General features: G+C 43.7%; 1 protein-coding gene across 3 annotated transcripts in view; it reads left to right on the top strand.

Annotated features, from left to right (window-relative positions):
• Positions 1-15,264, top strand: part of LOC119400464 (cerebellar degeneration-related protein 2-like) — a gene marked incomplete at its 3' end in the record, with an annotated part of 150,869 nt that extends 135,605 nt beyond the window's left edge. For all 3 annotated transcript variants that reach the window (XM_037667511.1, XM_037667512.2, XM_037667513.2), the window contains 2 exon segments: positions 2,931-3,053; positions 15,167-15,264. In XM_037667511.1, coding sequence (XP_037523439.1) covers positions 2,931-3,053; positions 15,167-15,264 — 221 coding nt within the window.
• Between the last annotated feature and the right edge of the window lie 229 nt (positions 15,265-15,493).

The following is a 15,493-nucleotide window of genomic DNA, read 5'->3' on the forward strand; positions in this document are numbered from 1 at the left end:
TAACGAACATTTCAAATTAACGAACTTTTAAGAAATCCCGTGCCGACTGCTTATAGTTTCAATGTAAAAATATTTCACTACTACGAACTTCAGATTAACGAACATTTCAGAATAACGATCGTTATTTAATTCCCGTGTAATCTTAACAACGCCTCAGTACTACGAACTTATATCCCGAAATGCGAGGATTCTTAGATTTCAGTGTATCGGTCATGGCAGTCGGAGCTGTAAGGTAGCAGACGACGCAGCGCGAAGAGCGGACGCCGTCCCGCTAAAACCTGAGATGGCACGGGAGGAGAAAGACGCGGGCGGAGAACTTTTTTTTTTTTTTCCCCTTCATTGCGGAGGCGACAACGCATCAGGTTTTGTAAAGGCCCAACCGCATGCATAGCGTGCATAGCACGCGACTTTCGAGCGAAGGCGACTGCGACAAACGGGCTCCGTCGCGCTGCTCGATTGAAAACTATTGCGCGCACGCAGGCAAATTACGAAAAAGAATTACAGAGTAGATGAATGACAACATGCCAAATTTATTATTGTCTTGTTTGAGATAAAGATGCCATAAAAGCGTTTCGGGACTTCCTTTTTTCGCAATCTTATGTTTAACCGCGGCAGTAGTATCTGCTGTGATCCCATGGGGCGCCCGGAAGCGTACGCTGCCTACGCTACGTCGCACTTTGCAAATTGCGTTATGTTGGGGTTAGTCTACGAGGCGCATTTCGACAACGTTTCCTCTTGCTGTCATAGAACGTTTAAGAAAAGCCGCAGCGCCTCACGTCGTTGCTTCGCAGGGAGAAGGGCTACCTCACACGACGACGATGTTGACATTGCAGCAAGCTACCACCACTGCAGCAAGCTACCACCGAAACATCAAAACGAACCGTCGATCATAAATAACGACAAAATACGGCCGCTGCCTCGCTCTCCGCGTGAGATGGGGCTGTAAATAAGGTAGTCTATAACTTGCATTCCTTGAAGTACGCGCCGATTGGAAGCATCACGAGCAAATTGCAACCGAAGCAAGGGTCAGAGATGCTGCCATGTTGTTGGGTATCGTCATGCTCACTTCCGGGCGACAAGCGATGTTTTCTGGCTTTCCAGAAACCTGGGATGCTATCGCGGAACGATTCTATTTCAGATTCCAAAGCCTTTCGTGCTTTTCGCGCTTGGCCAGTGGTCAGAACGACGGTCTGTCCGCGTTATCAGCGCGATCAGCCAGCCGTGTGGAATCGGAAATAGCATCGTTTCGCGATTGCACCCCTGCGACAAGCGACGGCGATGGATGGCCCTGCGCGACAGCAAATCCTGTCGGCCGTCGCTCAAAACTCGCGTGCATGCAGTTGGGCCTTAAAGGATTGCAGCGATGACATGGACGACGATGTCACGGTAGCACCCGAAGATCGCGACGAGTCCGTGTCGGCCACAGGTGCGTTGGACTACTTGAGGAAACTCCGCATATTCATAGAAAAAAGCGGAACAGCGACCGAAGCGGCGGATAAAAATGCGGATGGTCTAGAATCGTTCGTGACGCAGAGTTTGTGCTGCACCCGTCAAAAAAACGATCACGGACTATTTCAAATAAAAGTGCCTTGTCTGACGTTCACGTGTGCATTGTTGTGAGAAACGAGTTCAAGGACGTACCGTTGCAAAGGTAGGACGTTTGCGTTACTGAAATTCTATTGTTATGGTAAATTTTTGGGCTTTCACTATAACGACCTTTCAGAATAACGAACATTTTTCCGCGGTCCCCTGAAGTTCGTTATACCGAGATTTCACTGTATTCCTAAGTGCGGAGCACTTTAGGGGCCGATTGTCCATCCATGCATCTCATGTGGTGTGATCACGTTCACAGTAAAGTGCTCAATACAGCCCATAACAAGCCTAGCAATGCTCAAAACCGGTTTAAAACGAACAAATGAGGTCTAAAATAATATAACTCACAGAAATAACCAAGAAATAATTGTAATAATTAACTAAAAATCTCTAAAGACGTTTCGGAAACATGCGGCTGACTTGGAGGCCACCTCAGAGAGGATGTCACCGCCTCGTCGAGTGAGCGAATGCCGTTCACCCTACGCTTTGCCGGTGCTGCGTCACTACATCTGATGGGAGAAACAACCTGACGCAACTTGCTGCGGACGGCGCATATCTCAACTGCCATAGCAATCAGGAAGTCGGTAAAGTGCAGCAAAAATTATTGCCCATGTCGCACACCGAGTTTGCGAATCTCCCTAACAAGATTCTACTCGTGCCGGGAAACTCTACATGCTGACCTCAAACATTAACGTCATCGACAATTTGGTAAACGGAGCGGTGGGAACTCCGTAAACGGGAATCATTGGGCACCTGTGCTACGCACTGCCTCAGGTTTCACAGTAGGGGAGCTGTCCTATGTTTTTGTAGTGCACTACATATCACGTGCGGCACTAGGCTGCATGTGGTACGAACGCCATGGATCGCCGTTGGCTTTCTTTAGGGATTGCATTTTGCTACTCTACTAGTATTACGCTTAAATTTGGTGAGTCCCTTCGTTACTGCCTGACAACCCTGCCAAAGGGTCTGATCTTTGTGGCAAACACCTGAGAAGTGCTAGTTTTTTTCACAGGTGCCCTGATGACATAGCAGCCAGCACTTTGTCCATGGATGAATGTATGGAATTTGAAATGTGCCATCAACGTGAATTGACATGTAAACAGGAAGGTACTGATCAGAATACCTGTTAAATGTAGACACATAGGAAGGCCACATGTACTTTTTTTATGGCTGGCTTCTAAGCATAGGGTGATGTCAAGCGTATGTTTCTATGTATGAATTAAACCGTGCAGGTGAACAGGCAAATGGAACAATGCATGAGAGGAGTCTTAGAATTGTCTGTTTGAAATTACTATGCAGATGCTAGTAGCTGCTGCATACGCTCACTTTGTGTGCAGGAGAGCCCCTTTGGCACGGAGCTGGTGCGCCTTCGCTGCTCTCTGTCGCGGCTCAAGTGCCAGCTGTCCAAGGAGCAAGAAACTCGTGAAGAGCTCCAAACGGAGGTCGACAACCTCGTCCAGGTGTGTTCTGTGCTCCGTGTGGTGGTGGCTGTGCAGCCTAATACACTGTGTAGCCTCTTGGTACTGTGTTGCCTAGTTGTACTGTGTGCAGCCTAATACAGTAAAAGCTCATTCATTCGAACTTGAAGGGGACTATAAAATGGTTCAAATTAAGCGGAGCTTGAATTAACAGGCGGACACTAGAATGAATGGACATCGCACCGCACTGCACGGGCAGAACCCAAAGAAGCCACCACTGGACTCATTATCGCGAAATAGGCGCTACTACTTGTTCGTAGCAGGTGATTTCATAAATTAAGTTCATGGAGCGAAGGTAATCAATTGATCAGTCAATGATACACCAGAAACAAGCACAGACATTCATTCATGTGAACAGTGAGCCTTAATGTGTAATATACGACGCTACTTATGCTCCAAGACACGTTTATTTACATGGCAGAGTTAACACAATCAAAATTAAAAGTAATCAGTAATTTGCATTTGTTTGCGTTTCGTCTGTCGCGATTCCATAAGCACCGTTTGCAGCATGCCCAAGAACTCCAGTGCAGCATCTGAATTTTCATCTACTGAGAAATGCTGCTGTTTCGTTGTTTTGTGTCTCTAGTAAATTTGGCTTGGTTTGGTTTTATAACACGCGGTCACTTTGGGCTGACTTCTGTGAGGAGCAATGAAAACCAGGGGCTCCCAGTTCGAGTTAACCATGTGGATACCAACACGTTCGAATTGTCGGGAGTTTTCCCCCATAGAAATACACAGGGCTGTGCCGGGACCAGGGCATCAGTTCCAGGGTGTCGGAACGAAATGTTTTTCGTTTCGGTTTTAGTTTCGTTCCAGCGCAAAAAGTTCCGTTCCGTTTCTGTTCCGGAACGAAAAAAAAAACGTTCCGTAACGGTTCGTAACGGTTTTTTTTCCTTTGTATGAAAAAAATTGAAGGTAAGGCAATCCTAAAAAAACATTGGATTTGTGATGTAGTTACTTTCCCTCCTCTTAAGAAAGTGAGACAAGGGTAAAACACGTTCTTCAGAGGAGCGGTAGTAACTGTACCACGTATTCCTACCAACTAGCACAAACCAGTATTCATTTCAAAGTCGTAGTATTTATTTTCTCACAAGACAAATACGAATTTTTTTAGTGAGCTCAATGCTTTGTGTCAAGGGAGTGAGCACGATCTCAGAAGCAGCATGTCATTGAGCGTACTCTGTGATGTGCGAGACCGCTGTTCTGATAAACAAAAAAAGCCAGGCCTGCGCGGAAAGCGCAGCACAGTCACAGCGAAAGCTGGAAGAGCGGCATTTCTAGAGCCCGTTGTAAACTCTCCTGGGGCTACTCATACAAGTACACTAGCAAGGTACCCACTACGCTATAAATCACAATATTTCTGATTTTGGGAAGCACCTACACCCCATTATTCATCATTGTGCGCAGAAGCGAGGTTCCAGCTACACATATGTAAGGCATTATGTGCACTTTTTTTACGTGATGACTAATGACGATGAAGAATTGTGGCTCAGCCCTTGTAATGGGTTGAAAGCTTTAAACGGCTCACCAGTTACGTAATTCGCATTACGTGACGCCCGGTCGCTATTTCACTCTCCCACCATGCAATATAACATACATTGACGTGAGAAAGAGAGACAGAGAGAGGAGGGAAGAACTTTATTGAGACCCTGAGGAAATGGATGATGGGCTTATGGGCTTCCTTGGCAACCAATGCAAGTGCACTTGCGAGGAACCCACTACGCTATACCTCATCATAATTTCTGTGACATAGGGAAACAGCCACCATGCCATTTTTCGTCATTCAACGGAGAACCGTGGTACCGGCTAAAAACATGTAAGGCGTTATGCGCACTTTGTTGGTGTTGTGCCTGATCACGAAGAAGAATTATTGCAGAGCCCCTTGTAATGGGTTGGAAGCATCCAACAGCCCACTCGTTACGCTATTCGGATTGTGTGACGCCTGGTTACAGAATTCGCGTTGTGTGGTGTGTGGTTGTTATTTCACTCTTCTGCCACACTAAATTACATATGTTAATGTGGTTCCTTCTGGACATGAAGCCTGTATAGCGTCTTCTTGCAAGGCAGTTCCAAGCAGCGGCATGGCTCTGAGGTACAACACTGGGCTCACACGCAGAGGGCCCAGGTTCGAACCCCGTTCCATCCTGGAAATTTTTTCTTATTTCGTTTTTTTTTTTATTTCGAGCGATAGTGGTTACGGACACCGGCGGCGGCGGCGGCGGCGGACAACTACGGCGCCAAAAACGGCCGGTGAAATGATCTCATAACAGCTTTCGCTGTAAAAGATCGCCAGGTCTGCGTGGAACACGCAGAACTGTCACAGCAAAAGCTGGAAGAGCGGACTTTGTAGAGCCCGTTGTTGTCTCTTGGGGCAACTAATACAAGTACACATGCAAGGTACCCACTACGTCATAAATCATCGCAATTTTTCTGAAGTAGCGAAGTTCCCACTATGCCATTTTTCTTCATTCTTCGAAAAATCGCGGTGCCCGCTACACATCTGTAAGGCATTATCTGCACTTTGTGCTGTGGCTGATGATGATGAAGAATTATGGCTGAGCACTTTGCAGTGGGTGGGAAGGAGTGTTGCGGAATGGGCGCCTCCATTCCACTCCAATTCCATTCCGGGGAATCAGAACTTGCCGCATTTCCATTCCTTTCAATTCCTCGGAATGGAAAAACTTAGCCCATTCGCACTCTGGGAATGACCTGGCAGTTCGATTCCATTCCTGTAATTCCTCAACATAGGAAAGGCTTCTTGATAGTTTTATCGAGTTACGAATGAACGCCTTATAAAGCTGATGTCATCAGATGCATTAAGAACTGCAAAAGTACGCAAAACACATTACCAAGGTCGAGAGATAGTAGCTTGGTGACATATCTGGTGCAGTACAACCACCCTACTAATTCCCACTGGTGTGTTCTCCCGCTACCTATAGTATTTGCACGGTCAACACGTTTGAACAAATGGTGGTGTTTCAATATTGTTTATGCTTAAATATGTTAATGCTAAAATGACGACATAGCGTATTTTTTATGCTGACAAATGTGCCTTTGCATCGAATACGGAACACTGGGCCGCACTGCTCGTCAGCACTCACGCTTGTCAAACGTGCCGAGCAAGCATGGATAGGGTGAGGAGAACTTTCTGTGTTCGCCTGTGCGCAGGCATGCAATGTCTTCCTTGTCGCAAAGGGTATTTACGTGTGTCGGGTACTAATCTGCTCGCGAGATAAAGATCAGGGTGTGCATAGAGTATTCAGCGCTTTCGTGTGGGGGTATCAATGGCAACCAACGCGCAGGGGTAATTTGTTTTTCCCTTCGGTATCTGCTTGGATAATGCATTTGTTTGTACACTAACTTATGCCTCGGTTTGTAGTAGGCGCGTTGCTTATAAATGTACCGTGCTTGTAATCAGCCAAGCCATTTTAAAAATACTGCTTTATTGTTAATTTGCGAGGCTCTGAATTACTAACGTTTGAAGTTTGAAAAACAGCACGTAGACGAAAACGTGCTCTATTTTCGGAAAAAGACGTAATTCCATTCCCATTCCATTCGGTGCAAAAGGTGCTTAATTCCATTCCCATTCCATTCCTCCGAGCGTGTCCCCATTCCATTACGGGGTGGCGAAAATGTGGAATGATTCCGGAGGTATTCCAATTCAGGAGTGGCAACTCCGCCACACTGGTGGGAAGCATTAAACCACACACTCTTTGCGCTATTAGCATTGTGTGATGACTGGTTGGTATTTTACTCTTCTGCCACGCTATAATACATACGTTAACGCGATTCCTTGCCCGACATGACGCCTGTATAGAGTATTTTTGCGATGGAGTTACAAGCACCAGCGTGGCACTGTGGTGGAAGACCCGACTGCCACGCAGAGGGCGCGGATTAAAATCTCATCCGATCCTAGAATTTTGTTTCTCATTTAATTTTTTCTTATATCACGCGATAGCGATCATGTACACCGGGGACAACTATGGCGCCAAAATCGGCTGTTGTGATCTCATAACAGCTTTCGCTTTAACAAACTTCAGCGCCGACAATGCCCTCTCCACTTTGGCCTGCTTGACAGGCGCGCAAAAGTCCACTTGCGTTAATATAAACATCTCTGGTTGTCACTGTTTTTGTTTTTCGCACAATTTCAACATATCTTTGCCCTGGAATTCCCGTCTGAGGTACGCGCTAATACTACAGCCTGAGATATGCTCACATTGCATGAGCTCAGTTCCGAATTACGAAATTTTCTCGTGAACCGAAAAACGATTGAAAAAATTTCGGTTTCGCTCCGGAACGAAATAATAGATAAAGTTTCGGTTACGTTTTCGTTCCGGTCAAAAATATCGTTTTTTTTCGTTTTTCGTTTTCGGTTTTCGTTCCGTTCCGACACTCTGATCAGTTCTAATGAACTGTAAGTTCGAATTAGCAGAAACGAGCTTTACTGTAGTACTGTGTTCTGTTTGTGCTGACAATCATGTGTATTTTCAATCTCGCCAAATTGGGTAGCCTAATTATAACAAGTAAAGTGACGGTTCCAGAGGTAGCAGAATTACTCCTAAAAGGTCATTGAATTGCATTATTAGTTACCTTTCCGAAACTTTTTAAAACATGTCTAAATAACATTACAATTTACAGCTGGCCAAAAGTGAGGGCACTATACTACTTATTACTTTTGAAAAGTAATGAAATTACTTTTAAAATTACTTTGATTAAGAAGAGTCCATCATTCATGCGCTAGCCCATGTAAACTTTATTTACAGAACATATAGTGCACTGCAATCTCAGAGTTCTCTGTTCAACTTCCCAAGCTTGAGTGAGGTTTGGTCTTCAGATTGACTTGTCTATCTTTTATCTCTTTTTTTAATGCTTAATGCCGTAAGGGAAGCAAACATGCTATATACCGTATTTTCTCGCGTATAACCCACCCTTGCATATAGCCCGCACCCCTAACTTTAACTCTACAAAAAGAAAAAAAGCATTTAAACCCTGCATATAACCTGCACCCCCACTTTTTCCGCACATTTTTCCGTTTCTTTGGTGTTGGTTATATGTGAGAAAATACAGTATTAGTCAAAAGCAATTGAGAAAGTAACTAATAACTTTCTTAAAAAGTACTCACTTGAAGTAATTCGTTCCATTACTAAATTACTAACCCACAAAAGTAATTCATTACATCGCTAGCTACAACAAAGAATAACTTAATTACTGCAACTTCATTACAGACCAGTGGATCCGGTCCCCACCGACAAGTTGTTTTTTCGTCCACTTTTATTTCCCCCACTTTTATTTCTCTTTGTCCCATAATTACTGCACTTCAATTGAAAATGCTTTCCTCGGTTTTATTTTCTCTTCACATTATATGGTTTTGTGTAACAAAAGTTAGCCCTTTGAGTGAGCCCTGTTAAAAAAGAGGAGGATGAGGTGCCCACTTGTGTGAATGAGCACTGCATTTTCAAGAAGAGGATTGTCGGGAAACATTGTGCACCTAAGCTTAGGTACATCATCCAGAGTTTCATAATTTCTCTGCTGATGTAAAGGGACATGTCCCACAGCCCTGAAGTCCTGTTCGACATATCGAGGTTTCACTGTGTCGAAACATGCTGACTTAGTGCACAGCTAATTTTAGGTAGGCTCTTTGGAAGTTAATGGAGTACTGACACGAATTTTAAAAATGTTCGGATTGTTGCTCTAAATAAATATACTGGTGTCGAGAAACCTAAAATGAGTATTGTGGTGCCTGGGAATGCATCGAATATATTTTAATTACCGCTGCCTTAAAAAGACATTTTCGGTTTCGATATCGAGGGCGCGGCTTCTCAGTTACGTTTCATAGCAGTGTGATGTCACGGATACAGAAACTCGCAATGTACTAGCGGCAAATCTGTCATCTGCTCGTGGTGCACAAAAACAACGGTGAGTGAATTGTCGTCCTGTGACCCTGACAGTGATTTCTGCGATTTAGGCTGCATGCAGGACGCAGAGCTCGCAAACTCGGGGGAACTGTGTTGACTTGTCGGGATAATGTTCATTGCAGCGAAGCTGGCTTGGAGATGCTCAGCGATGAAAACTTTAAAGTCAAATTAAAATATTTTATATGTGTTCTCAGACTCTGGTGTGTGGAGAGCATTGACACTGCATACCAAGGAAACGAAAAATGTCACTTTTACGATGTCTCAAAATCGTGTCAGTACTCCTTTAATACAATTGCATTTAGTGACGGAACCATATTGGTCCCATGCGAGACATCCAAGAAGGCAACAGCAGTTAGTATAACTGACATTGGAACTTGTGGTTTCATGGTGTAATTTCTGGCTCAGTAGTTATTGCTTCATTATCATTTCAATGCCAGCACTCCTGTTGAGACATAGGCAAATATGAAAAATAATACAATCTACAAGCACAGTGGCTCATTATTGCGGTCTCAAATTGTCTGCGTTAATTCCAGTGTCTTGGTATGTCTCAACAAGAGCACTATTATTGAAATGAGCTAACCCAACCCAACCTGACATGACCCAACCTAACCTTGCAACTTGAATTCCTAGGTCTTTTTCAGTACTGTTACCTTCTACATTGCTTAGCCTTAAAAGAAAAAATGTTAGCTTGATGTCAGATGTGTGACTTTGATGTCGGGTAGAGGCAGTGGCTATGTGTGATGGGAAGACCTTACTTGCTCAGGGAATGTGATGGTCAGGAGACACAAAGAATGTAACAGGAGGTGAGGCCAACATGGAGCATAGCTGCGCACAGAAGTGTTGAGAGCATCTGTATCATGCATGTGTCCTGAGGTTAAAGTTACAGCGCAAACACACGAGACGCCCCATGAAGAAGAGACACGACACACACAAGCGCTATCAGCTACTTTATTCCTTCATATGTTAATGCATATATAAACCCAAGGCAACCCTACTGCACATGCGCACAGAATAACTCTAATGAAAAAGTAAAACAATTATTCAGAAAAGAAAAACCACAAAGAGGGCGGCTGCCATACGTGACAAGTTGAGGCCAGTGGTGGTCCCTTATCTGCATAGAGTCACCCATCAACTTAAGAAAGTTTCTGGCAGACATGGTGTCCCTGTGGCATTTTCTGCATTGAACAAGCACTCAAAGCTATGCTCCCATACCTGCAATGTGAGCAGAGGAGGATGTCAGATCCGACACAGTGTTTCCTATGTTCTGTGCACTGTCAGCGTGGTTTGTGCCATCCTGCTCTCATGTGGTAAGAGTCCGTAAGACTAACGTTGGTTAAACAGGGAGATGCATCAATGATGATGCACCCAGGCAACATGCACAAAAGGAATGTTAATAAAGGAGCACATCTTTTTGCTTATTTTAATTCTTGCTGTAATTGTGAGGCGTAATTTGAAGGGACGTCGATCCTAGGCAGAAGCGAGAATGAGCATGCGCGGCTGGCCTGAGAAGCTTACCACACGATGAAAAGAGCTCAATGATGGATCAGTCATGCTTCTTTGGCCCTACTCTCACCTGAATTTTCATGTGTTTGCGTATCTAATACACTGGCTGTGATAACTCTTTTACTTTTTGATTAGAGCCAGGGTGTCGGAACGAAATGTTTTTCGTTTCGGTTTTAGTTTCGTTTCACCCCAAAAAGTTCCGTTTCGTTTCTGTTCCGGAACGAAAAAAAAAAAACGTTCCGTAACGGTTCGTAACGGTTTTTTTTTTTCTTTGTATAAAAAAAAGAAAGTATGAAAAAGGTGAGGCAATCATTAAAAAAAACGTTGGATTTGTGATGTAGTTGCTTGCCCTCCTCTTAAGAAATTGGGACAAGGGTAAAACACGTTCTTCAGAGGAGCGGAACTAACTGTACCACGTATTCCTACCAACTAGCACAAACCTGTATTCATTTCAAAGTCATAGTATTTATTTTCTCAGACAAATACGAATTTTCTTAGTGGACTCAGTCCTTTGTGTCAAGGGAGTGAGAACGATCTCAGAAGCAGCACGTCATTGAGTGTACTCTCTGATGTGCGAGACCGCTGTTCTGATAAAAAGATTGCCAGGCCTGCGTAGAACACGCAGCACAGTCACAGCAAAAGCTGGAAGAGCGGATTTTGTAGAGCCCGTTTTGTCTGTTGGGGCAACTAATACAAGTACACATGCAAGGTACCCACTACATCATAAATCATCGCAATTTTTCTGAAGTAGCGAAGTTCCCACTATGCCATTTTGCGTCATTCTTCGGAGAATCGTGGTACCCGCTACACATCTGTAAGGCATTATCTGCACTTTGTGCTGTGGCTGATGATGGAAAATTATGGCTGAGCACTTTGCAGTAAGTGGGAAGGAGTGTTGCGGAATGGGCGCCTCTATTCCATTCCAATTCCATTCCGGGGAATTAGAACTTGCCGCAGTTCCATTTCTTTTAATTCCTCGGAATGAAAAAAAAAAAAAAAAAAAAACTTAGCCCATTCGCACTCTGGGAATGGCCTGGCAGTTCGATTCCATTCCTGTAATTCCTCAGCGTAGGAAAGGCATCTTGATAGTATCGAGATAAGAATAAACGCTCCATAAAGCTGATGTCATCAGATGCATTAAGAACTACGAAAGTACGCAAAACACGTTACCAAGGTCGAGGGATAGTAGCTTGGTGACATATCCCGTGCAGTAAAACCACCCTACGAATTCCCAGGGGCAGTTCTCCCGCTACCTATAGCATTTGCATGGTCAACATGTATGAAAGAATGGTGGTGTTTCAACATTGTTTAAGCTTAAATCTGTTAACGCTAAAATGACGAGATAGCATATTTTTATGCTGACAAAAGTGCCTTTGCATCGAATACGGAACACTGGGCCGCACTGCTCGTCAGCACTCACGCTTGTCAAGCGCGCCTCGCAAGCATCGATGGGGTGTGGAGAACTTTCTGTGTTCGCCTGCACGCATGTATGCAATGTCTTCCTTGTCGCAAAGGTTATTTACGTGGGTCAGGTACTAAAGTGCTCGTGAGATAAAGATCAGGCTGTGCCTAGAGTATTCGGCATTTTCGTGTGGGCGTATCAATGGAAACTAACGCGCAGGGGTCATTTGTAATCATTGTAATCGCAGGGGCTTGTAATCAACCAAGCCATTTTAAAAATGCTGCTGTATTGTTAATTTGAGAGGCTCTGACTTACTAATGTTTGAAGTTTGAAAAACAGCACGTAGACGAAAACGTGCTCTATTTTCGGAAAAAGACATAATTCCATTTCCATTCCATTCAGTGCAAAATGCGCTTAATTCCATTCCCATTCCGTTCCTCCGAGCGTTGTCCCCATTCCATTCCAGGGTTGCGAAAATGTGGAATGATTTCGGAGCCTTTCCAATTCAGGAGTGGCAACTCCGCAACACTGGTGGGAAGCATTAAACCACACACTCTTTGCGCTATTAGCATTGTGTGATGACTGGTTGGTATTTTACTCTTCTGCCACGCTATATTACATATTTTAACGCGATTCCTTGCCCGACATGACGCCTGTATAGAGTATTTTTGATGAAGTTACAAGCACCAGCGTGGCACTGTGGTGGTGGAAGACCCGACTGCTACGCAGAGGGCGCAGATTAAAATCCCATCCGATCCTAGAAATGTGTTTCTCATTTAATTTTTTCTTATATCGCGCGATAGCGGTCACGTACACCGGCGGCGGCTGACAACTATGGCGCCAAAATCGGCTGTTGTGATCTCATAACAGCTTTCACTGTAACAAACTTCAGCGTTGACAATGCTCTCTCCACTTTGGCCTGCTTGACAGGCGCGCCAAAGTCCACTTGCGTTAATATAAACATCTCTTGTTGCCACTGTTTTCGTTTTTCGCACAATTTTAACATATCATTTGCTTTGGAATTCCTGCCTGAGGTACGCGCTAATACTGTACCCTGAAATATGTTCACATTGCATGAGCTCAGTTGTTCCAGATTGCGAAATTTTCTCGTGAACCGAAAAACGATTGAAAAAATTTCGGTTTCACTCCGGAACGAAATAATAAATAAAGTTTCGGTTACGTTTTCGTTCCGGTCAAAAATGTCGTTTTTTTTCGTTTTTCGTTTTCGGTTTTCGTTCCGTTCCGACACTCTGATTAGAGCTGTTGTTGTGTGCACGTGTGCAGCAGGGGCGTAGCCAAGGGGGGGTTGAGGGGTTCGAACCTCCCCCCAAAATTTTCAATTTTGCTTGCGTATATATGCACTCACACATACAAATGCGCGCACGAACACACATAAAGTATGGTTGAACCCCTCCCCCCCCCGAAAAAAATTTCTGGCTGCGCCCCTGGTGTGCAGTAGGGTTGCCTTGGGCTTATATATGCATTGAGGTATGAAGGAATAAAGCAGCTGATAGTTAGCACTTGTGTGCGTCGTGTATTTTCTTCATGGGGCGTCTTGTGTGCTTGCACTGTAACTTTAACCCCAGGATTATGTACCATGTAGGCCCAAATGAAGTTTCATTGTAGTTGGTTGTCCACACTAGTTCCCATGTTACCATGAGTTGAGCATGTCTACTTTTATTCATCGTATGGTGGCTTTTAAATATAGTTTTTTTGTTCATTCTATTGAATTGTGGAATGCTTTGCCTGGTTACGTTTGATCTTTATCACTCGATGACTTCTTATTGTATATTACTAACCACTGATGCTGAGCACCCTTGTTATGCTCTTCTATGTATGTATTTGCCCACTCCTGCGATAGCCCTGCGGGGCTGGAGTATGTTGAAATAAATAAAAAATGTTTTCACTGTTGCTTTTAATGTCATTCTAATAAAAGCGTGCAAGCCTCACAAGTCAGTAATGTAAAGTAATACTTCTTTCCATATTTCGCATGATCCAGTGGCTTATTGGCTATAGAGTCTTATCATTGAGCTTCCAGGCAAACTTTCAGCAGCCTGCATATATGGTTGCATTTAAATAGAGGCTGAAGGCAAAAAGTCTCATGGACTGCTAAGTAGATGTTGCAGAACTCCAGGCAGCCAGAAATAATTTTATGGTACATGCAACAGTGTCTCATATTAAAAATGAAGTCTCTTCATTTTTTGTTACCCTTTAGTTCTCTACAAAAAAATGTTAGTTCCAAATTTATAAGAATGCTACGACTTCAGAATGTTGATGCTGCGTTTAGTATGGCCCATTTAAATGCCTTGTCTGCTGAAGGGGCCCTAAAAATGTTGTGAATTTTGCCGTTTTCCAAAGGGAGTCTTTTTGTTAGTCAAGGTATTTTTGCATAGCTGCCAACTATCACAAATTCTTTATTAAGTCTGTCTATTCGAACTCACTTTGCAGTTCTATAGAAATGTATCAAGAGCATCAAGAAATACATTTTTTTTTATATCCAAAAGAAAAAGGTTTGCTCATTGGTCCCTAGAGCTACCACTGAAATTTTTTGAGGTGAAAGTATGCAGGAAGGAGACTTGGTTTGGCCAATGTGTTATAATAAGTTTCTGAAGTAGACAAAAGAGCATGTGTGAGAAATCTGTGGCTTGTCAGTATTTACTGTGCCAAGTCACTGCACTGCCCATTTACTCCATCTGAGGGTAAATCATCTTTGAAAATCTTACAGGATCCCTATGCATTCACCTAAGACAACTCTAAGTTGACAGCCATCTTTTTTTTTATTCTCAGTCGATTGTATCGATTCTTTCCCCCTCCCCTGAAGCACCTCACCTGGTGTTGTACTTCCTCCGTCATTGGCCCACCTTGGACCAAGCAACAATGTCATGCAGTTATGTCTTCATATGTCTTGACTATGTCACAAAAACATCTCATATGACTCACTTTGGAACCTTGTATGACATTATCCGATATATGGTACCATTCGAGCAATTGCCAACAACGGCCACTTTTCCCATTTGATGAGGCATATAATGCTTTTGCCTTAATAAACTACTTATGCATCTCCAAAAACATGTGTCTTTCAAGCCCACTTTGATTTGCGATAATTCTCCTCACCCTCCTTTTGTCAAAATTTCAGTTTTCACGTTCACAGGTTGCAACGTATGCTTTTATCTGTCGCCCTCATTTTGGGATTAAAGTGCTGCCCTTTGTTACTATGCAGCTCTCTTTGAGTGAAGCTAGGTGCTATAGCAGTATTAATTCATGACAACCTGCAGGAAAACATGCGGCTGCAAGAGGAGGTGCTAGCTTCTCAGGAACGAGAGCACCAGTGTCTTAACCTTCAGATGGAGATGGACATCCTTGAAGATGACAAGTAAGCGTTGCTTTTGTGGTGTCCACCTCAACTCGCCCGACAGAGTGCCCTTAGTAGCATAACCTGTAGTTATTGGCAGAGCTTGTCAGAGGCACAGTGCTCTGTTTTTATATTAAAGCTTTGGTACAAATTTATCCTTATTTATCTTTATCTGACATATTTTCATCTTTATTGACACAATTGATCTTTATTATTTTTATTTACAGAAACTCCAGTCCTGTGGAGGGAA

This window comes from Rhipicephalus sanguineus, chromosome 7 (genome assembly GCF_013339695.2).
Source record: "Rhipicephalus sanguineus isolate Rsan-2018 chromosome 7, BIME_Rsan_1.4, whole genome shotgun sequence".
Lineage (NCBI taxonomy): Eukaryota > Metazoa > Arthropoda > Arachnida > Ixodida > Ixodidae > Rhipicephalus > Rhipicephalus sanguineus.